This window comes from Mytilus trossulus, chromosome 1, assembly GCF_036588685.1.
Source record: "Mytilus trossulus isolate FHL-02 chromosome 1, PNRI_Mtr1.1.1.hap1, whole genome shotgun sequence".
Lineage (NCBI taxonomy): Eukaryota > Metazoa > Mollusca > Bivalvia > Mytilida > Mytilidae > Mytilus > Mytilus trossulus.
In genome coordinates, this window is record NC_086373.1 from 4,513,894 (window position 1) to 4,541,779 (window position 27,886).

The 27,886-nt window shown below is 33.1% G+C and overlaps 2 protein-coding genes across 3 annotated transcripts in view; one reads left to right on the forward strand and one right to left on the reverse strand.

The window, feature by feature from the left end:
* Nucleotides 1-12,388, forward strand: part of LOC134712721 (serine/threonine-protein kinase 31-like) — a 42,016-nt gene extending 29,628 nt beyond the window's left edge. For both annotated transcript variants that reach the window (XM_063574555.1, XM_063574564.1), the window contains 7 exons: nucleotides 8-133; nucleotides 628-711; nucleotides 1,652-1,801; nucleotides 3,351-3,479; nucleotides 4,167-4,235; nucleotides 5,186-5,319; nucleotides 11,630-12,388. In XM_063574555.1, the coding sequence (XP_063430625.1) occupies nucleotides 8-133; nucleotides 628-711; nucleotides 1,652-1,801; nucleotides 3,351-3,479; nucleotides 4,167-4,235; nucleotides 5,186-5,319; nucleotides 11,630-12,089 (1,152 nt within the window). In that variant the 3' untranslated portion in view covers nucleotides 12,090-12,388. The remainder of the gene's footprint in view (nucleotides 1-7; nucleotides 134-627; nucleotides 712-1,651; nucleotides 1,802-3,350; nucleotides 3,480-4,166; nucleotides 4,236-5,185; nucleotides 5,320-11,629) is intronic.
* Nucleotides 12,389-20,078: 7,690 nt separating this feature from the next.
* LOC134712733 (kelch-like protein 18) lies at nucleotides 20,079-27,635 on the reverse strand. The gene is made up of 2 exons (XM_063574576.1): nucleotides 27,478-27,635; nucleotides 20,079-23,610 (listed from the first exon to the last, which is right to left on the reverse strand). Exons 1-2 carry the CDS (start codon nucleotides 27,604-27,606, stop codon nucleotides 22,012-22,014), a joined length of 1,728 nt encoding a protein of 575 aa, XP_063430646.1. The 5' UTR covers nucleotides 27,607-27,635; the 3' UTR covers nucleotides 20,079-22,011.
* Between the last annotated feature and the right edge of the window lie 251 nt (nucleotides 27,636-27,886).

The following is a 27,886-nucleotide window of genomic DNA, read 5'->3' on the forward strand; positions in this document are numbered from 1 at the left end:
TTGACAGGAGTACATGGTTGGTGATGCTGATCATCTAGACAAGGAATTGTTTATAAAGAATGTCAGTCGATATAAAGAAGTCACATGTAACTGTCCTCAGCTGCCACAAGTACAGAGTATATTCTTTGTCAAGGTACATATATTTAAAACTCGATAAAGAAGGTTATTGAGAGCTCAAGTATTAGCAATCTGGTTTCATAACTTTTAGTGCATACATTATAAGTTTTAATTAACTCTATTCTGGATAATATCTGTTGCAGAGGTGTTCTATAATTGGAAGTTTATACGTATAGAAGAAGATGAAGAAGATGGCTGATTTTAAACAATGAATAAAATCCTAATGCATTTTTAGTGTACATTTATTTTCTCAAGAACACTAATCAGAGCACCCTGAAATTCATATAAGCATGCTATTATGTGTGTTTAATTTACACATCTATTGCTTTTAAACTTGTTGGATACAGTAGCTCACAGCTCGACTTGATTGCCACTGGAATTTGTAAAAATAAAGATGCAAGGAACAATTTTTTTGGGGGCAGAAAAGAGATTTGATTTGATATTGCAATTTTAAGGAATGAAGATTGTGACATTAAATTTCAAATTTATAACATGATATTGTTTTTACAGAATGAGAGATTAGCCTATGTACAAGTGGAACACCAAGAAATCATGTGTTTACAAGAAATAGTCAAAGCCCAATTAGACATCCAGGTTGGTTTAATGGAACATAATTACAAAGGAGTAGGTCCAGTAAGACCGCTTTTTGGCCCCAAAATATAGCAGTTTCACAAAATTGTTAAAATGTAAGCATTCGTGTTCATTCATAATATTGAAATATAAGTTGTATTTGATGATAATACATAACATATATAAAGGTCGAGGATGATCAAGGATGTGGCCACTTTCATTTTTGACAAAAGCCATCTGAAAAGTGACGATTTTTGGCATATCTGATAGATTTTTCATATTTAAGCTTGAATCGGAGTGTTTTAAATGAGAGCTGTTCCAGAAAATACTATGTCCCCAAGGGAAGGCAATTTTTTTAAATATTATGTGGGTGGTTGTATTTGAAATACCAAAATGCAAAGGGAGTGCTGTTCTAATTAAATTTTATTTCTGTGGGTGGTGGGGGTTAAAAAAAAGTGCCGTCCCTGGGGGGGACATAGTATTTTCTGGAACAGCCCTGACTTAATCAGTTAAAATCTTTTACATAGACTAATTGAATCAATTGAAATAGACACTAAAGTGTTTAAAAAGTGTCTAAAATCTTTCGTTAGACGAATTTGAAAATTGAGGCTGAAATCGGCCCTTACTAATTTAAAAGAAATCTACAATTTAGGTAAATAAGGTTGTGCAAATTTTAGAAATTGTTGCCTTGATTTTAACTAGGATTTAAAAATATTTAATTTAAGAATATGAAACTTGATACATGTAATGTATACCAATACTAAACTTTAAAAAGAAATGTAAATAAAGTGAACTTCTTGTATCTCTGAAGCACTACCCTTAACCCTTATAAAAAAAAAACACTGATAAAGAAGTCTGCATTTTGATGAATTTTTCAGATGCATTGTACATTCATTAAGCTATTGTTGACAAAATGTTCATTTATATAGATAATGGAAGCTTTTTGATTGTTTTTATTTGACAGTTACGGCAGAAGATCATTGAAAACCTTGGGAAATCCATCCAGTGTCTGCATGAGGGACACATAATCCACGGAGAAATAAATCCTAGTAATATTGGTTATACTGCTGACGGAGATATTGTTCTATTATGTCCAGATTTCTCAAAATCTTTGGTAGGTAGAACAGTATGAATTCATATTTTGTTGTTCCAATTATCTGACATGATTGTATATTTATAGATATAGGAAGATTTGGTGTGAGTGCCAATGAGACAACTCTCCATCCAAATAACAATTTAAAATAAAAGAAGAAAAAAAACAAAACCATTATAGGTCAATGTAGGGCCTACAACAAGGAGCCTTGGCTCACACCGAACAACAAGCTATAATGGGCCCCAAAATTACTAGTGTAAAACCATTCAAACGGGAAACCAATGGTCTTATCTATATAAAAAAACGAGAAACACATATAAATAACATAAACAAACGACAACTACTGTACATCAGATTCCTGACTTAAGACAGGTGCAAACATTTGCAGCAGGATTAAACGTTTTAATGGATCCAAACCTTCTCCCTTTTTCTGAAACAATAGCCATAACACCACGACATAGAAAATGTTTGGTATACTGAAATTTTGGGAAAAAAGTCTGTTTTCTTGAATGTCAAAGGAAAGGAAAGGCTTTGCAAAAGAACCAACTTTCATTGGAAATTTTGATATCATTATTTGTAACATTTCCTAAAATAAAAAAATTGTTTTTACTGCAATCTCATCCAATGGGCAAAGTTTGAAAGAAGTGACATTTGACTAATGTCTTCATTGCTTGACTGAGAAAAAACTCATTATACCCCCTCTTTAAAAAAAGGGGGGTATACTGTTTTACCTCTGTCTGTCCTTCCGTCAGTCAGTCCATCCGTCCCATGAATATTTTTCGTCGCATTTTTCTCAGGAACAAGGATTTCTGAAATTTGGTTTCAGGGTTTATCTAAGTCAGCTATACCATGTGATGCGTTTTCAGATTGATCACTTGACAACTCCCTGTTTACCGAACACTTGTATGAATTTACACATGATAGCCAAGTTGAAAGTTTTCTTCACATTTTTCTCAGGAACTACAATACAAGGATTTCAGAAATTTGGTTTCAGGGTTTATCTAAGTCAGCTATACTGTGTGATGCGTTTTCAGATTGATCACTTGACAAATTCCTGTTTACCGAACACTTGTATGATTTTACACATGATAGCCAAGTTGAAAATTTTCGTCACATTTTTCTCAGTAACTACAATACAAGGATTTCGGAAATTTGGTTTCAGGATTTATATAAGTCAGCTATAAGGTGTGATGCGTTTTCAGATTCATCTCTTGACAACTTCCTGTTTACCGAACACTTGCATATTTTTACACTATTAATATTATCCACTCGCGGCGGGGGTATCATCAGTGAGCAGTAGCTTGCAGTTTCACTTGTTTCAGTTGAGTTGTTTGAGAAGGAAACATTACCACACTGAAAGATAAAAAAAAAGTGAAACATTAGCAATAAAAAATGTGAAGTATCCCATGTACATCATTGTTTTTTCTTATTGATTCAATATCAGCTTCCAAATATTGAATGTCTTAATCCACAGAAGAAATATTAAGCAGGAGTATCAATTAAGTAACTGAAGGTTTTGTTTGTTTTTAAATTGTTTTCTCATCCTCATATGATTTCTTTTTTTTTTCAGGAGGACAGGTTAAAGAAAGCCTTTTTAGCAGAAAATGGTCTGTGTTTTAGATGTCCTGAAGTTGCTTGTGGAAGGAGTGCAGGAACCAAATCAACTGATATGTATTGTCTAGGATTAGTTATATTATGGGTATGTCTAATTTGAAAATATTTTCCATTGTTCTATGCTTGATTTTACCATGATAAAATTTGCATTCTTGGTCTGGTTCTGATTTTAAACCAGTTATTTGTGACAAAAATGTTGGTTATTGGTTTTGGGATGAATGCTGGTTGGGCGGCCGGGCGGCAGCCAAATGTTGTCCATGCATTTACCATTCAACCAAAGCTTAAATTTTTTTAATATGTTGTGAATGACAACAAAATGGAGGTCAACTTAAATGTTGATGATTTTGACTTTTACGGTTCTGGAGTTGTGGTTCTTGAAAGATTGAAAATTGTGTTTTCAGTTGTGTCTGTGTATTTACTCATGAACCATTCAACCAAAGCTTTTCAAATTTAGATCTGTCGTTACTGATGATAAAAATTAAGGTCATGGTCAATAATGGCAATTTTCACTTTTTCTGTTCAGGAGTTATGGTTCTTGAAAGATTGAAAAAAAATAATTCTAGTCATGTTGCATTTACTAATGAACCATTCAACCAAAGCTTTTCAAATTTGTTGATACTGATGACAAAATGGAGGTCAAATTTGATATTAATGGTTTTCACTTTCACAGTTCATCAGTTATGGTTCTTGTGATATTGAAAAATGCCAGGACACAAATAAATGTTTAATAATTTATATAAATGATAATATTTTATAAATTTCTTTATTTCAGCTTTATTTCCCATCCATCTCTATACCATTTAAGGCAGATGGTTATCCAAGACTGAATGATCTACAAATGGTTTGAATTCATTTAAAATAAACATTTAAATGATTTGGATTCAGCTTATAAATAGAACATTGATGCATTTTGGTGGACTTTGTCTTTTTTTGCATTGTAACCATGGAAATATGTAAAAAAATGTCTACTAAAAGCTAAACAAAACTTCACAGGAAGTTCATTGAAAATAATTCAATTTGTAAAATCATGAAATAAATTATAAATATGCATTTAAATACAATTTGTTCTCAACTAAGATTTGTATGTGTTTGAGAGGGATGAAATTGAGATTTGGAATGTGTCAAAGAGACAACAACCTAACCAAAGTGCAAATCAAAGCCGAATAACTGTTTATTGGCAAGTCATGTCCAACTCAGAACTTTTAAGTGTCTTGATTGATACAAATTATGCTTTACTTATTGTGTGATACCAACCATCAGAGGGTGTATGACAAATTAAGTGAGCATGTTAGCATGGTCATAGTTAAAAACTTTGTTTAAAATTATAGTCATATTTAATCAAAGGATGTCACACTTTATAGCGGGTAATTTTCATGGGTGTAAATTTTCGCTTATTTTCCTGGATCACCTAAATAAATTCTACCAAATCAAAAGTGTCCATGCAAAGGTATTGAAATATGTTTTGAATCCCCAAAATTATTAACAGCCAAAATATTTCATATACCTTATTCAATGAAGATCGTGAATTTTACTATCACGAAAATAACACTCTCTACAGTACCTTACTCAGAACTTATGACTTTTAAGTATATCGTGCAAGTCAATGACATTACTTTGTATATAAAGATGAATACAAGAGGTGGTGTCATATTCTCATCTTTGCTGACAGTACCTCTAGTTGAATCTTAACATTGCCATGATTATAAGTTGTTTGGGTGAATTATACAGCTTCAATACAAACTGGATTTATCCAATATTTCACTTGTTATATAAGAATGGTTTACTTTTCAGGATCCCCAGATATCTTCATTGTTATATAACCTATTATGTAATCCTGATTCAAGATACAGAGCTAACCAGATGCTGGACTGTGAATACATCAAAGCTAAGATGGCCATTCCAGCTTCAAATAAGTCCGATACAAGGTACATTGATTCTTAATTGTCAAGGTATTTGATTTTTTATTGCCGTTTTGTGTTGTAAAAAATGTTCAGCTCTCACCAGATATGCTTGTATTAAAGTTATACCAATTATTGGTCAGGGTTTCTTGTTGAAAAACTGGCTACACTTCATTTAAATATTCTCCTTAGAAATAACTATTTGATTTGCTCTGAAAACTGAGCTTCAAATGGTTATAACTGAAGTTTAATAAACAGAAAACTGTTCCCTCTTTTTGAAATTCCTAAACAAATGTTGCCAGGGGCGAATCCAGGATTTCAGATTAGGGGGGGGGGGGCGCAATGTTAATATTTGCTGAGCTGAGCGAGGCGAAAATTTTTTTGAGGTTTTTGGAAATATTCTTCTAAAGGGGTGCAATGTAGGTATTTTGAACTATTGTGAGGTACAGTCAGCAAGAAATTAAAGTTTCAAGTTTAAACCACCTAAATCCAACCTGACAACAATCTACAATCACTAGTATCATGGACGGACCAGATGTAAAACAATATGTTCCTGTTCCGCGAAAAACCTCTCAGTTATGATGGCAAGGTCTCTTACAAACTTGAAAAATCTTCAACAAACTCCCAACACCAATAACTTGCGCACTTCATGTAAGAGATTCATTCTGCATATCTATGATAGAGTTTATAAAGCTGCAACCCAAAACAGAAACTGAAGATCATGCTAACATTTTATTTTGATTCTGTGTTCCTATGCAAACTGAGTATGCAAACCAATCTACTGTAGATACTCGCTTATAAGTCGGAAGTTTAGGAGTAAAATTCAGAATCCAGAGAGGGGTACCGACTTATAAGCGAGATCCAGCGACCAGTGGAAAAATCCAAGCTCGAGAAAAGTGGTCAGGAGTGAATTTCCTGGTCAAAACTACGTCGGTGATTGCCAAACCTACATAAATCCCTAAATTGAAAGTTTTTGGCGAAAATAAATGACTACAATACTGTCTTTGTGTTTTATTTGTTCTCTGTTAACCTTTTTCTGTCAATTTGTGTTGAATTGCCGACTGTTTCCGGTTTGTGTATTGATTTTCATGGTCAAATGGTCTGTGCATGAACCCAAAAGAAAGAGCCAAGAACCAAAAATGTAAACAAGATTACAATGTACCAACTATGTAAAAGGATGTATTTAGCGGAGTTAATGTGTCATTATTGTGATATCATGATATCAATGCAATACTTATAAATCATACAGTTATCAAAAATAATTTTGATAGTCATTCCCAAGATCAAAATATTATTCATTAAAATGTCTCAGGTAAACACAAAGATAACAAAACTGATTCGCAAGCCAATATAATCCATTGTTAACCCCTAATTACCTGGTAAGAGACAAAGAGTTGTATTCACTAAAGGTGTAAAAAATATCAGTGATAGGTGAACAGATGACACTAATGAGTTGGGAGTTATTTTAATATAAAGTTGATTAGCTTCACTTAATTATACCCCATACCCCACGCAACGAGTTGCGGAGGGTATAATGTTTTTGACCCGTCCATCCGTCCGTCTGTCAGTCCGTCCGTCAGTCCTGTTTCTTGTCATCGCAACTCCTCTCAAACCACTCAACAGAATTTCACGAAACTTTTTCAGATAAAAAGGACATACTATGTAGCTGTGCATATCGACAGGAAATTGCGATTCAATTTTTTTTCTAGGAGTTACGCCCCTTTGACCTTATTTACTTTAGTGTACTACTGCAACAGTTTGTCATCGCAACTCCTCTCAAACCACACAACAGAATTTCATGAAACCTTTTCAGTTAATAAGGACATACTATGTAGTTGTGCATATCGACGGGAAATTGCGATTCAATTTTTTTTCTAGGAGTTAGGCCATAGTTGTTTTTTTATTTGTTTTGCGTCCGCGTGCGGGTAGGTTTTTGGCCAATTTGTGTCAAAAACAAACACAAACTTTTTTTTGTTCGTCAGTAGAAAATCCGTATTTTCCGGGTTTTTCCAGCCGTGTTTTTGTGTATTCTAATACTCAAATCTTTTTTGCGCTTTAAATAACAAGTACGCTCCTTATTTAAAGCGTTTAAGCGATCTTGACTTAGATACGTGTGACAGCAGAAATGGCCAGTATAAATGTGCCGGCGAGCGAGATCGTTTGTGTTTCACTTTTCAAAGATAAAAGGATCGTTCTGGCTCCATATGCCTTTCTGCTCGCCGGCACAGAAACTTTTCTCAGATCCTAGAGAGCCTTTACGTAGCCAGCATAAGAGACACGTTAAATACAAGATTCAATGAACCTATCACCATAGGGGATAAGACTCTGATAAAATGTTATGTTTCATCTAGCTCTAACGGGGAAAAAATGAAATGAATACATCTCTCAAGGCTATAGATGCTGTTAAAATGTTTGGTGCATATGTAAGCTTTGAGCTGACTGACAAATTTTGTGAAAAAACTAATTCAAATCAACAAAAGAGTGCCTTTGATGTGCTTATGTCTTCAAAAACACCTTTATACTTTAGTTCTCATGTTAAGTTTTGATTTATTTGTTTTAAATTTTGTTTTAAGAATTGTTTTCAATTAATAAAACATTTGAATGTATCAGAGCTTTTATTTAATATTAAGATTCACTAAATTTGATATTGAAAAGATCAACAAATTTCACTGTAATGGTTCTTCCTTGGTACAGGTCTTACAGTAGGCGTTCCTTACTTGCTTGAAGAAAGAGTTACCTCCCATTTGCAAAGTTATCTTATTTTATAATTGAAATAAATTTTTATACTTTTTTATATGAAAAATAGTAGTTTTTGCAAATATTTCTAATAAATTTCTTTAAATGATATCTACTGTCTGATAGGATAGGATAAATTAGTATGTACATTTTTAATTCCACAAGATATTAAGATATAAAACATACATGACATAATTTCATTAGTTTATTTTCTGAAAAAAAAGTATGCAGAACAAAATATTAATATATTGCCAAAAAGTTTACATAAAGTATTTAAATTATAGGAAGATAACTCTGCAAATGGGAGATAATTCATGCTTAAAGCATTATTGATTTGATACAGGGAATTATTGATTATACATAGGTTTTAATACAACATGACACATCTCAGATCAAAACATGTCTCTTCTCAAAGGCTTCAGTATAAATGGGAAATGTTTGAAATACCAAGGCCATTTATGATTTCTCAGAATATAGTCATATCAAGTTTGTACATTGCTAAATTTCCTGTTTGTCATGTTTGCTCTTTCACTTAGATATGACAGTATTGATCTAAAGTCACTGTTAGGGGACGACCATTTGATATTCTGGGGGGGGCCAGGAGGATTTGTTTTTGATCGGTTATTTATTTTTGTTAACTGAGAGGACAGATTATTCATTTTCTGCACTATTGAAGCAAGATTTTTCATTTTCATTAAAGCAAGGGACTGATTATTCATTTTCACAACTATATTTATGTTATTCGAAAACATACAATTTTTTAAATATTTGTTAATTATGAATAATACATGTATAGTCAAGTCATTATGTACCACTTAATCAGAAAAGATCATAATTCCCTGCAGAAATTTTAAGATTCAAGATTGCATTCATAACCTCAGACACATACTTGTGTACAAGAGGACAATATAATATACAACATTTTAAGATAATACATAGCGATACAGGACAAACGAAACACAAATACATAGTAATAAGTATATTATAAAATACAATTGGTATAATTAAATGAAGTATTTTATAATTTTGTTCACGAAATGGATCTTTTATATATATTCCCAAGCAATAAACCTGTATTGCATACATATATAGTATTAAAGTTAATTTAGTTTACTTAGCCTGTTTGAAAACTGAATCAAAAGTTGTGTCAAACTTATTTTGGCGAGCGGAGCGAGGCAAAAAATTTTTGAAGGGTTTTGGAACCGCTGAAGGCCCAAGAAGCTATAAACCTGCTAAGTTATTTATTTTCAATACATTGCAAATCAGGTTATTTATTTTCAAACTACCACAGAACAAACCATTTATTTTTGTGATTATCAAGGCTGAGTTATTTATTTTCAAAATCCTCCTGGCCCCCCCCCCCCCCCCCCCCCCCCAGAATATCAAATGGTCGTCCCCTTAATCAGTCCAGAACTTAAGCAGACTCTTGTGTTATTTTCTTTGTGTGTGTTTTTTTTCCTTGCTGTCTGGTAGGTTTTCTCAGAATCAGTTGACGCAAAACAAAGAAAAAAACAGACACGGCCTTACGTCCATTTGAACTTATTTACTTTAGTGCACTACTGCAACAGTTTGTCATCACAACTCCTCTGAAAGTACTCAACAGAATTTCATGAAACCTTTTCAGTTAATAAGGACATACTATGTAGATGTGCATATCGACGGGAAATTACGATTCAATTTTTTTTCTTGGAGTTACACCTCTTTGAACTTATTTGCTTTAAGGTACTACTTCAACAGTTTGTCATCTCAACTCCTCTCAAACCACACAACAGAATTTCATGAAACTTTGTAGCTAATAAGGACAAACTATGCATGTAGATGTGCATATTGACAGGAAATTATTATTCAATATTTTTTCTTGTACAATGTTTTTCCTTACTTATTTAATTTCTCCAATGACAATGTGGGGACGTGGGGTATGTGAGCGTGCTCACTAAGGTTCTTTAATTGTTTTAATCCTTTAATCATCACTATATAAAAAGAATTATGAAGTCTACATGCTCCTTTAACACTGGGTCATGTTTGCTGCGAAAAATATTGATTGACCTTAATTTTTTTCAAGTTCATATTGGTTTATGTTAGTTTTCTCAAACAATAGGTTGTTAGTCATACCCTACAAAATCATTGATGCATTACGTAAACGACACATGGCTAATCTGTAATCAAACAGTGAACAAAACAACAGGAATAAATACATCTTTATTATCATTATTTACAGCTAAATAAATTATCATAATCAACATCAACTAAATTCAAACCAAACAAAAATTCATACAGAAAATGAATATAATTCCTGGATTTGCATTGGTTTTACCGGCGTTCAGTAACTGTCAGCTGCCAAAAAAAATGTCCAAATTTTGTCCGACTTATACGAGGGTCAAGACTAAATCCTCAGAATTTGGAGCTGAAAAGGGCATCCGACTTATAGTCGGATCGACTAATAGGCGAGTATCTACGGTACACTCAAGACACCATCACTTCTAAAATAATCAATATATCAATATCAGGTCATAAATATCTGTCAACTAATCCTTGAAAGACATTGGTGCTGGTAGTTGTGATAAACAGAAAAACAGAAACATCTCAAAAATATGAAGCCCTTGTTTGCAGATCGTCAATGTGTCTTAGCCATTCAACATGGTTAAAATTATGTGAAATGAAACCGGTTCACTTAAGAATTACTTTAACACTCCATAACACCATCCTCGACAAACTTGGTTAGGACGATGGAAATGTAAAGAGTTGACAGATAGACGGGCGGATCGTAGGAAGCAATGTGAGACAAGACAGATCATATCAGCTCACATGACCAATACTAGATACTAGTACTAGATTTTGCAAACGAAAAATTTCCACTTTTCGCCGTGATTTTCAATTGTCCTTTCATAATATGTTTTAACTTTTTGGATTTTCGGAGGTCGTGCCAGACTTTATATATACATATACTGTGTTCGCCACAAACCACTAAAATCAGAATGAGATTCATTTACGAAGTTATTTTTATTTTGTGGGGATGCGGCCATGCATGTAATACGGTATACATAATTCGGCATTTCGATTATCAAAGAAATTGATTATAAAAACGGCAAATACAATGTAACAATTTTTTGTACTTTAACTGTTGAAACATTTTTTTCATTTATCATTCAGACACCTTCCTTTGAAGTATATAATATTTATAGAACTTGAATAAATCGTAGGTCAGTTGATTAGAAAACACGTTGATTCTGTTACTTAGTTACTTAGTATAGAAAGTCCCTGGTTAAACTGACTGTTTTATATACTTTGAATAATAAGAAGGAATGGTCTCTTCTGATACTGAAACAAGTTGAAGACAACCCATACTTTGCAAATTTTAGGGGGGGCGCACGCCCGCCACACCCCCCCCCCCCCCCCCCCCCCCCCCTAAATCCGCCCCTGATTGCAATTTTAAATAACAAACGTTAAAGGTTAAATTCGAACCATGATAAATGGTTATTAAAATTATTCAGTATTGTTGCTTATTGGTATTCTATTGTTCAGAATATTTAGTTAGTGGCAGTAAAAATATGCTGTTTTTAAAATGTTTTTATAATTATGCTTTTATATTTATATATTTCAGTACTGATGAAACCTTTTCAACAACAGCTTCTATCTGTAGTGTTATAGAGAACTTTAATGTCAATGCTTTACCTCCTTGTGAGGATATTCAGCCAAACCAGGAGACATTCAGTGAAGAAACTTTCCCACCAGCACATGGTACTGTAACAATCAGCAGTGTACCAGTAGGGGAGGACTCCTTTCCAGAGGTGTCCCAATTTAATCCAATGGAGTTCGATTCAAATCAGAATAATAGTGCTGATGATGGAATATTTGTGAACAATGCTCAAATGTTGGCTAATTGTATTTCACAGTTGCCTCCCCTGTCAGAAATGCCCAGATTACCTGAGTCTGACACAGACTTAACCGAGAGTTACCAGACACCTGAGGGGTTGGTAGAGGAGGCAGAGGAAAAGACAGGAGGAAACATCAGTCCAATACCGGACGAAGTGGATGAACTGGACAATTCTGAAACTTGTTAGTTATTTTCATGTACGTTTCTATCATGTCTTTATTAGAAAAAATATGAGATTAAATTTGAACTGAAGGTCAAGTTGATGGAAAGAGTTTGTAGATTTTATTACCTTTTAAGGTGTCAAGGATTATAGAAACTTCCATATCGTCAAATAAACAGAAGAATAGACTTTATGGTTGTGAAAGATGGAATTTAATGTTGTAGGGAAAGACTCTTAAGTGTATTGTTGTCCAAATGGTAGTTCTACTTATGTCAGCAATTAACAAGATAGTGTATTGTGTTGCATTCAGTCTGAACTTTTTTGGGGATAAAAAGTATGAGTCCTTTAAAAAAAATATTGTAGATACAGTATGTTTTTAAGAGGGTGGCTTTAAGACTGTAATAAGATTGTTAATCATATTGAACAATGAGCCATCAGTTCTAGTTATGATTTGTAGTATAAGATCCTTTTCAGGTCAAGTTAAAGTAAATGGGCCAGGTCACAAGATTTGTAAAGAATTTTGCACACTTCTTCGGCATGTTGAATTTGAGCTAAAAGTAATGCATAAGTCTCTTTTATGTTCTGAAAAGAATTAGTTGTTACTTTTGAAATAGATATTCTTAAATGGAAAAAATGTAAAATCACTATAATAATTGTCAAGTTTTAAGTATTTCTATTGAATAATATTTTAGCAATTATGACAGTTAAATGCATTTTTTTTCTTTTCGATTTTCGTTTCAAGTTTATCATGGAGAAGTTTTACATTCCTTTACTGTTTCTTGACCTTAAATGGCAATCAAGTGTTTTTGTAAAGTTAATGATATCTTTGTTTTAGACAATATGTAATTTTTTCTTTTAATAAATTGTTCCACAAAACTTATGAATACTTTCATGACTATTACTTCTGGTAGTCAATTTTGATTAAGTTCCTTTAAACAAGAGCAAAGATATATTTTCAGATGAAAATGTTCAGACATTATATTCATTGATGTCAGACTACTTAATTTTCAAGCCTAATGAGATCAATAATGACAATTGGTGCTGCAAATTCATTTATAACAAATTATTGTATGAAGGAATTGGTCATTGACAGATTTGACATATATCTTGTACAGAACATAGTTGGAGTTTTGAATTACAATCTTTTCTAATCAATGTATTTATACATAAAATTTTGATAATATAGTTCACATTCTTAAAAATATCAGGCTTGTATTTTGTAGATCAATATGATTTTTTTGTTTCTAGCTAAAAGAAAAATATCAGATTTTAATTATAAAGTTAAGTGTACACTATCCATCATTGCTATACATAAGGTGAAATAAACGCCCATTTTAAGAAACTTAATTTGAATGAATTTATACAAACAAGTTGTTCTGGGTGAACAAACTTATACAGAAATTATTAGAAAAAAATGCATGATATATGATCCCATGCTTAGTGTCTACAGAATTAATTTTATTGTACTTTTATTGTTTAAGTAATTGTTTTGTTTATTTTCACTGAGAATCAATCATTTTCATTTAATTATCATACTAGTCAAAGTTACTTGAAAAAAATGTTTTATATAAAATAAAAAAATTTGTTCTTAAAAATAGTGTTCTGTATTTTCATATCTGTAGAATATACTGCAAGGTATATTACATCCTTCTCAGTGAATGGGTGCTCTATTGAATTCACATTACACATCCATCAGTTGGACATGTTAGCCTTCACACAACTTCTTCCTGTTTGCTGATACCATGAATTCTCAAAATTTGTTTGAATGTAAAACATCATTTTTGTAACACTTATCTGAGAAACTGATGGACAGAATGACTTCCTTTTATCAGCAGTTAATAGAGATTAGTTGTAACATGTGGGTGCTATAGGGATCTGTATAACCTACACTGATAATCTACCTGTACTTTCTGTTTGAAGTATTGCTTAGCATGTCACTACATATGCTATTATTCTAGAAACAAGATGGTATTTCTAAATTCCCTGTTAGCTTCAATGGTTCATGAAGTTTATGGTATGAACACTGTATTCCAAACTGACTATGACAACATAAACTATAGGTACTAGTCTTTATTTTAGAAGGAATATATTGCAAGGTCCTCATGCCTGTCAGACAGTTTTCACTTGCATTTGACCTCATTTCATGGATCTGTGAACAAAGTTTCATGGTCAAGTCCATATCTCATATACTAGAACCAAAAGGCCTACTATATTTGGTGTATGTAAATGATTGTAAGGTATACATGTCGACTCCAACCGACCTTGATCTAACTTTCATGGTTCAGAGGTTAAAATTGAAGTTTATATGCTTTGCCTCTGGTATGTTTGTCAAATACAAAATGCAACAGGTCAACTATATTTGGTGTATAGAAATATTTTATGATGTACCAAGTTGAATCACTAAAAGACCAAACTACAAGTAAAATTCAAAACAATGTTAATAATCCAAAGCTCTGGCACATAAAACAAATGGATAAAAGAATGTGTCCATAGTACATGGATGCCCCATTCACACTATCATTTTTAGCTCACCTGGCCCGAAGGGCCAAGTGAGCTTTTCCCATCACTTTGCGTCCGGCGTCCGTCGTCCGTCGTCGTTAACTTTTACAAAAATCTTCTCCTCTGAAACTACTGGGCCAAATTGAACCAAACTTGGCCACAATCATCATTGGGGTATTTAGTTTAAAAAATGTGTGGCGTGACCCGGTCAATCAACCAAGATGGCCGCCACGGCTAAAAATAGAACATAGGGGTAAAATGCAGTTTTTGGCTTATAACTCAAAAACCAAAGCATTTAGAGGAAATCTGACATGGGGTAAAAATGTTTATCAGGTCAAGATCTATCTGCCCTGAAATTTTCAGATGAATCGGTCAACCCATTGTTGGGTTGCTGCCCCTGAATTGGTAATTTTGTGGAAATTTTGCAGTTTTTGGTTATTATCTTGAATATTATTATAGATAGAGATAAACTGTAAACAGCAATAATGTTTAGCAAAGTAGGATTTACAAATAAGTCAACATGACCGAAATGGTCAGTTGACCCGTTTAGGAGTTATTGCCCTTTATAGTCAATTTTTAACCATTTTTCGTAAATCTTAGTTATCTTTTACAAAAATCTTCTCCTCTGAAACTACTGGGCCAAATTAATCCAGACTTGGCCACAATCATCATTGGGGTATCTAGTTTTAAAAATGTGTGCGTGACCCGGTCAACCAACCAAGATGGCCGCCACGGCTAAAAATAGAACATAGGGGTAAAATGCAGTTTTTGGCTTATAACTCAAAAACCAAAGCATTTAGAGGAAATCTGACATGGGTAAAATTGTTTATCAGGTCAAGATCTATCTGCCCTGAAATTTTCAGATGAATCGGTCAACCCATTGTTGGGTTGCTGCCCCTGAATTGGTAATTTTGTGGAAATTTTGCAGTTTTTGGTTATTATCTTGAATATTATTATAGATAGAGATAAACTGTAAACAGCAGTAATGTTTAGCAAAGTAGGATTTACAAATAAGTCAACATTACCGAAATGGTCAGTTGACCCGTTTAGGAGTTATTGCCCTTTATAGTCAATTTTTAACCATTTTTCGTAAATCTTAGTTATCTTTTACAAAAATCTTCTCCTCTGAAACTACTGGGCCAAATTAATCCAGACTTGGCAATAATCATCTTTGGGGTATATAGTTTTAAAAATGTGTCCGGTGACCCGACTATCAAATCAAGATGGCCGCCACAGCTAAAAATAGAACATAGGGGTTAAATGCAGTTTTTGACTTATAACTCAAAAACCAAAGCATTTAGAGCAAATCCAACATGGGGTAAATTTATTAATCAGATCAAGATCTATCTGCCCTACAATTTTCAGATGAATCTGACAACCCATTGTTGGGTTGCTGCCCCTGAATCGGTAATTTTAAGGAAATTTTGCTGTTTTTGGTTATTATCTTAAATTTTATTATAGATAGAGATAAACTGTAAACAGCAATTATGTTCAGCAAAGTAAGATTTACAAATAAGTCAACATGACCGAAATGGTCAATTGACCCCCTAAGGAGTTATTGTCCTTTATAGTCAATTTTTAACAATTTTCATAAAATTTGTAAATTTTTATTAACATTTTCCACTGAAACTACTGGGCCAAGTTCATTATAGATAGAGATAAATGTAAGCAGCAAGACTAGTAAAGTAAGATTTACAAACACATCACCATCACCAAAACACAATTTTGTCATGAATCCATCTGCTTCCTTTGTTTAATATTCATAGACCAAGGTGAGCGACACAGGCTCTTTGGAGCCTCTAGTTTATATTTAGTGGACTGTGAAACTGGGTTCAAAATTATAATTTGGCATTAGAATTAGAAAGATCATATCATAGGGAACATGTGTTTCAGGTTGATTAGACTTCAACTTCATTAAAAACTACCTTGACCAAAAACTTCAACCTGTAATGGGACAGACAAAGAGGAACTAACAAAAGAACAGACGCACAGACTAGAAAAGGTAATGCCCCTCTATCATCGAAGGTGAGACATAAACACTTATATTCCAGACTTGGTACAGGCATTTTCTTATTTAGAAAATGATGGATTAAACCTGGTTTTATAGCTAACCCAACCTCTCACTTGAATGACATGCTTAAAATTCGATTATACATGTATTGACAGATGTCCGAACAAAGCAAACAGACATACTATAGATTCATTTATTTTCATGGATTGCAGAAAATGTACCTTTTCATGGTTTTGCCAAAGTCGGCATACAACTAGATAGAAATTTGTATTCTGTTGAACATTTAAATTTGTGGTTCAACTGTACCAAGGAAACCTAGAAAATTGGTATCCAATGAATAATAATAAATCCACGGTAATATCTACTTGTCAGTTTGATTTGACCTTGTCCTCATTTTAACAGTTCATTGCTCAATATTAAGTTTTTGTGTTTTTTTTTTTTTTTCTTTCTTAATTTAAGCAATAGGTCAACTATATTTGGTGAATGAATGATTGTAAGTTGTATATGTCTGTCTGGCAGGTATCATCTGACCATAACCTCATTTTAATGATTCATTGGTTAATGTTCAGTTTTCATGGTCTACTGTTTAAATATATATGTGTTCCGGACCATATGAGTATTTGGACCGTATGGTCGGACCATATGAGTATAATACTGGTTTGGTCATGAACAGGCCGGACCATATGAGTATTTGGACCATATATGTATATATTTTTTTTAAATTACATTATAAAGGTTTCAATAAAATAAAAACTTTATCTAAAAAAATGATGGTATTTTTACTAGCATGACATTTTTTTTTTTTTTTATAATACAAATACTTCGTAAAAATTAAATATTGATGCCATAGTTAGTTTTCATCGTTAATTACATTCTTACATGTAGGCTTGGGTGACATTTACTTCCATACGGTATCATAGGTCCTTTTCATTTACACCTTTTGTTTGCGAGTGAAAAGCTAGCCTTTTTGTTGCTCTGCGTACAGTGAAACCGAGGTCTTAGGCCATTCAGATATGTCTACTGTGTTTCTTTAAAAGAAGCTCTAGATCTAAAAAATCGGAACATGACTGCAATACATCATATTCACAAACCACTTAAATAAACTATGTTACTTTCCAGTACCTTCTTAATTGTGTAATGTTGCTCAGTTCATTAAGAAATTTTTGGAATTTTTTTTTTTTAAGTCGGAATATTGCCATTCACTCGTAATAACAAATCGGTATTGACCATCGGTAATGACCATAAGTATAAAATGTGTTTATTATAGTTTTGACTAGTAAGAAGAATTAACTAGGTGAAACTTCTAATTCTTATTTAGCTTATCTTTTTATTCTAATATAATAACAAAATTACCTATATGATATCGTTGTTTTGATGATCGGTCATACCATATGAAGAGTTTAGAAGTATTAAAAGTTAATGTACCAGAGTGTTTATGACCATGTCATGTATACGCGTATGGTCCAAATACTCATATGGTCCGGAACATATGTATGTTTAATGACAATCAAAATTCAAGTGTATGGAATGATTGAGAGGTGTATATATGTCTGTCTGGCAGGCATCATCTGACCTTCACCTCATCTTTGGGATCATTGGTCAATATTCAGTTTTCTTGGTGAACTTTGTTTCTTAGATACTATAAGCAATAGGTCAACTGTATTTGATACATGGAATGATTTTAAGGTATACATGTCTGTCTAGCAGGGTTCATCTGACCACCTCCTCATTTTCATAGGTCAAAGAATTTCCATGGTGTGGTTGTTTCTTTAAAGCAATTGCAATAGGTCATCAATATTCTGTTTATGGAAAGATTGTATTAAAGGTGTAGGTACATGCATTTACGGCTTGGTTTATCTGACATTGATTTCATTTTCTTGGATCATAAATGTTAATGCAATACTTTAATAGCTGATTGCATTGAGTGTGTACCTAGGTAAATGTGATTTCTTTGGTTAGCTTGCTTGTTAGCTTGTAAATTTTGTAAAAAGAAAATTCTATTTTTTCTGTTTTTTACTTATAAATAGACTTAGTTTTTCTGCGGGGAAACATTACATTTACTCTGTGGTTAAAGTTTTTAAAATTTGAATATCATTCTTAAACTATACTGGATTTCTACCAAACTTGAAAAGAAGCTTGTTTATGATCATAAGATAGTATCCAGAAGTAAAGTTTGCAAAAATAAAATTCCATTTTTTCTGTTTTTTACTTATAAATGGACTTAGTTTTTCTACGGGGAAACATTACATTCACTCTGTGGTTAAAGTTTTTAAAATTTTAATAACTTTCTTTAACTATTCTGGGTTTGTACCAAACTTGGACAGAAGCTTAAGCTTGTTTATGATCATATGATAGTATCCAGAAGTAAATTTTGTAAAAAAATTAATCCATCTTTTCCGTATTATACTTTTAAATGGACTGTTTTTTGCCAGGAAACAACACATTCACTCTGTGGTTAAATTTTTTTAAAAATTTAATAACTTTCTTATACTATTTTAAATTTGTTCCAAACTTGGACAGAAGCTTGTTTATGATCAAAAGCTAGTATCTAGAAAGGAAATTTTGTCAATATTTGGTACCTATGTATCTGTATTTTACTTATAAATGGACTTAGTTTTTCTTCCAGTTAATTTTACATACAGTCTGCAGTTAAAGTTTTTCAAACATTTATTCGATTCATAAACTATCCTGAAATTTTCACCAAACTTGGACAGAAGCTTCTTACAATCAAAAGATAGTATCAAGAGGAATTGATTGTTTTCCTCATTTTTGTTGAGCCTGGGAGTTACAGCAAAAGTAGGCGAGACACTGGGTTCCGCCGAACCCTTACAAATTTTTAGGTAAACTACCCTCCTTAAGAGTAGATTGGTTCAACAGTTAATTATAACCAATCTATCTGTCTGTGGGACTAGGCTTCTTCCAAAGGAGGGTAGTTTACCTAACCTTATAATGACTATATGGTTCAGCTAACAAGCAACCTAACCAAAGATGTTACATTTACCTAGTACACACTCAATGCAATCAACTGTAGTACAACTGTTGTGCTTATTTGATTGTGGCGTTCATTTTTTATTGATGGAGGAGTCAGGGTGCCCAGAGAGAACCGCTGACCTTTGGTTAGAAGATTGTCAATTATGGTCAAAAGATTTAAGTTCATGTGCTGGATTTGAACTCACAACCTCAATGTAAACTTTACAAGCTTAACATATGACAGTGCAAAGCTTACTAAACAGTACGGGTTTAACTCATTGTTAGTGACTTGCAATTATTCACATCTGTGCTTTGTTCACAGTGAATACCTGTCTCATTAGAATCAAGACATTGTTTGATATAATATGAATATGACTAACAGTGAGCCTGAATTTGTCACTGCTAAATCACATTTGGCAACATGTACAGTCCAAAGAAAGATGTGCCAATCCCAATATCAAAATTAACTTCCTATCATGAAATGCAATTTTATATTCCAGCTCTGTGTCATGACCTTTAAATAATAAATACCAAAATTTAGAAACGTGGTAACTGGTCCCATTTTTTATTCAAACAAATATAGAACATACATATGTACATTTTACATCAAAATCACCTTGAATACATATTTCATAAGGGTATTACTAAGAATTGTGCTAAGCAATAAAATGGTTCTAATGTTAGTGTCCATAATGGTCTAGTGTTCTCCCAAGGACCAAAACGCCCTGTACTGTATATATAGTGCTGTGTAGTTCTATAGGTATAAGAAAGCCGATGATTTGGTCTATGTAAATAGATCTTATAACAGAAAGTATTGTAAATGTGGTGCTTTAAATTAAGGAAAACATGCTGTTTTAGTCGCATAGTACGGTTTGAAAATACTTAGGCAGTCTGTAGGATAAACAAGCTACAAGCTTGACACTTATTTTCTTTTAAAAATTTTATTTACATTTTAATAAGCCTAGTAGATTTCATGCAGGCTAGATAGTAATTTAGTAAGCCTATGCATATCAGGGCTAGCTTGGGAGAACACTGTAACATGGTTTTCATGGTGAATAAAATTGAAAATATGCACACAATATGCACTAAGTCTATTCTAATGCAAATAGTTTTAAAGACTTCCAAAATGTGCAAAATTCTTTATCATTCAATTTTACTCTCATATTATTTATACATATGTACTTTTACTTTAATTACAAAAGGGACTTTTAAGAACATTGAATTCAATGGGTTATGAAATTTCATGTTGAATGCTTTTGCATGTTCATAATATGTATCCGAGACAATTATTAAATCATTTAATGTTTGGCCATTCATCGTGTTAATATTGTAACTTTTTCCAATTTTGTATGATTTTGAACATTTTAAGACTAGAAATTGAGTAATGAACATGGCAAATGTTTAAGTTAAATATAAATTTATTGTATAGCAATATAATATTCCCCACAGAAAGTAACAAAAAATTAGCGTGCAATAAATTCTAATATTGCACTAATGCAATAAATCTTCAAAACTCATGACGTCATTAACGACAAAATCTAAGTTTAAAAAAAGTTTTACTTTCAAATATTATATTGCTATACAATAAAAGGGTTATTGCATGAATATTGGGGAATATTGTCCCTCTTAGAACATATATTGCACTCACAAGCTCGTCCAATATACTTAAGTTCTACTCGGGACAATATTCCCCAATATTCATGCAATAACCCTATAGTATTATCACAATATGAACGTTATATACTTCGCAATTTTAACAACAACAAAAAATATATATATCACAGACCAATCTCTACAGTGAAAAAGTACATTGCATTATATGCAAGAAGTTTTCATATTGCAACTATATACATGTCATATACGATATAGCTTTTTTGTAAAAATAAAATGAACTACAAAATCACAAAATTCATACACTTATTACACCTTTTGTGGAGATATGACAAAATGTCCATGTTTTGCTATCTAAAAACCTTCAAAATCATTTTGATAACAAGTACCACCAGCAATCAATAATTCTCAGAAAGTTCTATGAAATCCTGTTGTCACTGCTATGCAAGTAGTTACAGTAACATTGTATGAAGAGCAGACGGGTGAAAGAGTCTCAATTCTTTCAGTACATGTATATTGTGTTGTTATTTCATGTATTTGCTGTTTCATTGATTTACATGCATGTATACCTATTATTTTAAATTCATAATGAAATTCACTTTTTTAAATGTACAAATACCCTGGTTATGGTAACCAAGGGAATGTACATGTATATCAAATTAAAGGTACTTTAACATGTGTATAAGTTGGAAAACTTTTGTAATCTCAATTTCCATCAAACTTTTCTACCTACTACTCTTATGCTTTTTATGTATTGTGTTTTGATCCAAATACATTTTTGGGTTTCATAAATAGCATTACATGAATTTTGCCATATGCAGTTCTTATTTTCATTCAATTAAAGTATTTTCCTCATCATTAAGAATCTAAGTCAATGGGAAGGACTCCTACACCCACTCCACCTTCATGAGCACACATAGGCTGTAAAGATTTCCATTCATCCTTATCAGGCTCGTAACATTCCACTGTAGTTAACTGAACAATACCATCATAACCACCAATCGCAAATAGTTTACCATATGACGCTACCATAGCAACACGACTTCTTCTGATCTGTAGTGGTTTGACATAGGCCCATTCATTCTTCAGAGGATCGTAGCATTCGACACTATTTAAAAAGATAGATCCATCATATCCACCAGCCACATACAGTTTTCCATTTAATGTAGCAACACCCAGACGACATCGTTTTGTTAACATGTTAGGTATGTATCTCCATGTATTGGTTGAAGGATTATAGCACTCCACTGAATCAAAAATTGATAATCCATCATGGCCACCGCAGGCAAATATTTCTCCATCAAGACAGGCAACACCTGCAGCACTTCTGTGTTTTAACATACTAGCTACCATAGTCCAACTATCTGCATCTGGGTCATATATTTCTACAGTTCTGAGTGATGAAACACCATCATAGCCACCACAAGCATAAACATGTTTACCAAGAGAAGTTGCACCATGTGCACTTCGTTTACAATGCATTTTACAGACTGTTTTCCATGTTTTATTGCTGGGTTTATACACTTCTACAGTATTTAATCTGTCTTCTCCATCATACCCTCCTATAGCATACAAACAACCTATGTGAACAGAAACAGCTACTCTACTTCTGATCGTTGTCATTGGTTCTACAACGGTCCATCTATTGACAATGGGATCGTAACATTCCACCAAGTTCATGGAATATCCAGAGGATGTCAAGCCTCCTACAGCATATATGATGCCAGGTATGTCCGAACAACATCTTGGTCTTGTTTTAAATGTTTGTAGAAGAGTTCTCCTCTCCGGCATCAGGTGGTAGTCTTTTGCTTCATCTAGCAGGTCTCGACATTGCAATGAGTTTTTAATGAGTTCTTCCGTGGCAACCCTGTCCGACAAGTAATGAGGTGTTAGTAATGGCAGTCTAACTTTAACCATAAGTTCTGGTAATGCCTTACATCTCTCCTCTGTGTTCTGTTTTACCCAATTTATCACTGCCTCAAATACTTGTTCTTCAGAATCAATGTTTAACTCATCTCTTGTTATGATCTCCAATACGTCTGTTAGACTGAGGTTGAAAAATTCTTCTGATTTCATTATTTCTTTGAAATGTTTCTGCAGATATTTATTTGTAGCCTCCACTAAACTGGTACACATGTACTGGTCCCCAAATGTTCTTACTCCTAAAACATTGTACGGTTTTAGTCTTCTTTTCAAGAAATCACAGCAAGCTTCTTTGACTGCCTGCAGATGTAGAAAACTTGCAGCCACAAGTAGTATTTGTACATTGTCTACATCAATCTGCACTTTTCCATTGTATGCAAAATTAACAAGGGCTTCCAAAGCGTTTGGATCTATTCCTTGCATGGTAATCTCATCTTGTTTAGACTCTACCATATCATGTGTGAACATGGCATGAAAGTATGGAATAGTAGCAGCTAACACTATTCTGTGTGCTGTAAATTTTCTGTCTCCAACCTGAAAATAATCAAACAAAACTTGATTATTATCAAATAAAATTACAAAACCATATCAAACTGATTTAAACATAACATAAAAAAACAGCAATGAAAAATGACATTATACTTCTTTATGAAAACTTTGATGATTGTTCAAAGCAGCATACATAAAAGTGATGCTACTCAAATTCAAACTTGATCTGTATTTTGTGGCAACAGCCATTGTGTATACATTTGTAAGTTTCATGACATTTGGTTTAGATGAACTTCATGAATCATCACCAAAAAGTATACAGATCTTTAGATCAATATAACAAAGAAGTGTGTAAAGTTTTAAGCAATAATCATAAATTGTTATAGAGATACGGCACAACATGTAAAAAAAAACTCAACCTTTTTTACAAAATACTCAATCACTCAAAAATGAAATTTTGAATCATCATCAAAAAGTATACAGATCTTAAGATAAATATAACAAAGACATGTGTAAAGTTTGTAGCAATAATCATAAATCGATTTTGAGATATGGCGCGACATGTAAAAAAACCCTCCCCCTTTTTTACAAAATACTCAATAACTCAAAAATGAAATTTTGAATCATCACCAAAAAGTATACAGATATTAAAATTAATATAACTAAGAAGTGTTTAAAGTTTTAAGCCATAATCAAGAATCATTTTTGAGATACAGTGCGACATGTGAAAAAAACACCCCCCCTGTTTCAGTTACAAAGTGCCGTAAATCAAAAATTTAAATCTAATTTTCACCAAAAAGTATACAGATCATTTGACTATCATAAGAAACAACTATATTAAGTTTCATGAAATTTGGATAAGTCGTTCTCAAGTTACCGTGCGACATGTTAACACCGGACAGACAGACGGACGGACACCAGACATGTGTATACCATAATACGTCCCGTCAAAATTTTGACAGGCATATATAAAAATGCAACATTTTTTCTCATTTGTAAATGAGCATAACTCTAGAATCAAGATGCTTGATTTCTTGATTGACAACATATTTGTAAAGTTTGAAGAACGTATTTTTCAACAGACTGTTGGCAAACCAATGGGAACCAATTGTGCCCCTCTTCTTGCTGACTTGTTTCTTTATTATTATTAGGCTGACTACATACAGGAACTTCTTAGGAAGAAAGATAAGAAGTTAGCAATATCCTTTAACTTTTCTTTCCACTATATATACATTATGATCTCTCACTAAATAATTAAAAATGTGGTGACTATGTTGAACACATCTATCCCATTGAACAAGAGATGAAGGATAATAGATACAGTTAAGCCTCATATCTTGACTACCATCTAGAAATTGACAGTGAGGGTCGGTTAAAAACAAAACTTTATGATAAAAGAGATGATTTCAGCTTCCCAATTGTGAACTTTCCATTTCTATGTAGCATCATTCCAGCAGTGCCTGCATATGGAGTATATGTCTCCCAATTGATACTATATTCTCGGGCTTGTATTTCCTATCATGATTTCCTTGAAAGAGGATTACTGTTCACAAGGAAGTAATTAAACCAAGAGTTCCTAATGATGAAGTTGATGAGTTGAAATCATCCCTTTGTAAATTTTACAGACGCCATCACAAGTTGGTTGACCATAATTGAATGACAGTTTCACAGATGATATTCGATACATTCCTTATGTTATAATTACAATCCTCTTCCCTTCTACCCATGAATGTAACCTGCCAAATTAGAATATTTACAGGTTTTGTAATAACATGTCAGAGCTACATGACGGGTGTCACATGTGGAACAGGATCCGCTTACCCTTTCTGAGAACCTGAGATCTGAGATCAACCTCAGTTTTTGATGAGTTCGTGTTGCTTAGTCTTTAGTGTTCTATGTTGTGTCTTGTGTACTATTATTTCTCTGTTTGTCTTTTTACTTTGTAGCCATGGCGTTGTCAGTTTATTTTCGATCTACGAGTTTGACTGTCCCTCTGGTATCTTTCCCCCCACTTTTAAGTATGTACATGTACATGACACAACCAAATTTCAAACTTGGTCTGTATTTGGGGCAGTAAGCATTGTGGATAGGATTTATAACATTTGGTTGAAGCAAAATAAAGTTAGAGAACATACACGAAAAATTCAGCATTTTTTCCATTTGTAAAGGGGCATACATTGTAACTCTATCAGCTGAACTCTATAACAGTAAAAGTGACACCATCAAAATCATGATAATTCAAACTTTATTTGTGTAAATAAAATAAGCATTGTGTATGATTTTTACCAATTGGAAGAATGGTATTACAGTCTGAAGACATGAAGAGGTCAAAAGAGATTGATAATGATTGTATCTGAGTCTCAATTTGAATTTCAAGGTTAGCAGCCTCAAAATTCCCACCAGAGAATTGGAAAAATCTCGAAAAGTCTAGATCAGAGGAACAAGCATTTCAGGGAAAGACTATTATTTTGGAAAAAATACATCAACTAAAAAAAAATACAACATTAGCTTTCACTAATGGCTCCTGCAAAGGAAACCCATCTCCATGTGGGATTGGGGCAGCTTTTTTAATATCAAACAGCATGGAGTTGACGCAGCCAGTTTCTAATAGAGGATATATTTTATTAGGGGAATTAGTAGCTATCAAGCTGGTAATAGATTATCTTATAATTCCAAACAACAGAAATAACAATGAATCCATCAAAATTTTCTCAAATAGCCAATCAGCAATTGGAGTTTTAACTTTAAATTGGAAAACAGATAATTACGGCAAAACTATTCATGATATCAAAATCGGTATATTGGCACTAAAATCTGAAGGAATCATTGTTTCAATTGAATGGACCCCTGGACACGCTGATATACAAGGTAATGAACTAGCAGACCAACTAGCTAAAAAAGCAGCACAGGAGGCAGAAAAAATACAAAGCATTCCAATATTTACAAAACAAGATTTACAAAAAGGAGCAAAAGACAGTGTTATGTTAAAATGGCAAAACGGATTGGTACCAGAGTGATTAAAAATACAGAAAGATAATAGTGTCAAGTTGACACTTCTAAAGACTAAAAACTTTTGACGTTATAATACAAAATATCTGAGAACACAATGGAAAAGTGATTATTGTATGATTTCAACCTTTATCAGGACTCCGGGATCGGGTGTTTTTAGGTTGGAATAGCGGGAGTGACCCTTTTGGGATTGACCCTTTCGGGATCCAGGAATTCTTATTTTCGCTTCCTGGGGCATCAGGATTTAATAAAATTGTGATCAGGACCCCCCCTCTTCATTAGTTCTAGCTGGACAGATTCTCAGGACAGCCATGAATAGACATGATAAGGTATTGACAGGACATAAAAACTATGCCTAAAATATAAAAAAGAAGATGTGGTATGATCGCCAATGAGACAACTATCCACAATAGACCAAAATGACACAAATATGAACATCTATAGGTCACCGTATGGCCTTCAACAATGAGCAAAGCCCATATGGCATTGTCAGCTATAAAAGACCCTGATAAGACAATGTAAAACAGTTCAAACGAGAAAACTAACGGTCTTATTTATGTAAAAAATGAACGAAAAACAAATATTAAACACATAAACAAACGACAACCACTGAATTACAAGCTCCTGACTTGGGACAGGCACACACAAAAATAACGTGGCGGGTTAATTCAACTTTATATTGATTGCCCCACTTGATCTGGTTTTCATTATGTGTTAAATTAATGAGTCTTTCGAAATATTGAAGATGTTAAATTGATTGATTTGTGACGTCAATTTCTTCAGTCGAAAAGCACCAAGAAGATGATGTAAAGAGGGGGGAGTGTAGACATGGATTTTTTTTGGCCAACAATGGCAACCTGTAGTGATGAACAATAAGAGCTCATTTTTAACAGTATGTTTAACCTTTAATGTGACATCACATAATTTTCCCTGTCTTCTGATGTCTTCGAACACAGGAAATGCAGTCTTTGGTAGATCTTCTTTCACGAAAACAGATACATCGTCAGCCATATTTGTTTTGCAAAGAGACATAATGTGGAAAGGAAAAGAAACCACTTGCTTGTTTACCTTAGACACAGATAAGATCTGTTGAGATTGATTCTTACAATTTAAGAAACAGCTGAAAACCTAAGTAAATATTAAAAATGCATAACACAGCGAACTTACTAATGACATTTCCTAGAAGAAACACATTATCAAAGATAACATTAATAAAAAATGGAGCTGATTTAATGGCAATCAAAAGATGAAATAATCTGTCTTCATAATGTCAATATGGTAAAACTGGAGGAAGGCATGAACAATTTAAGGA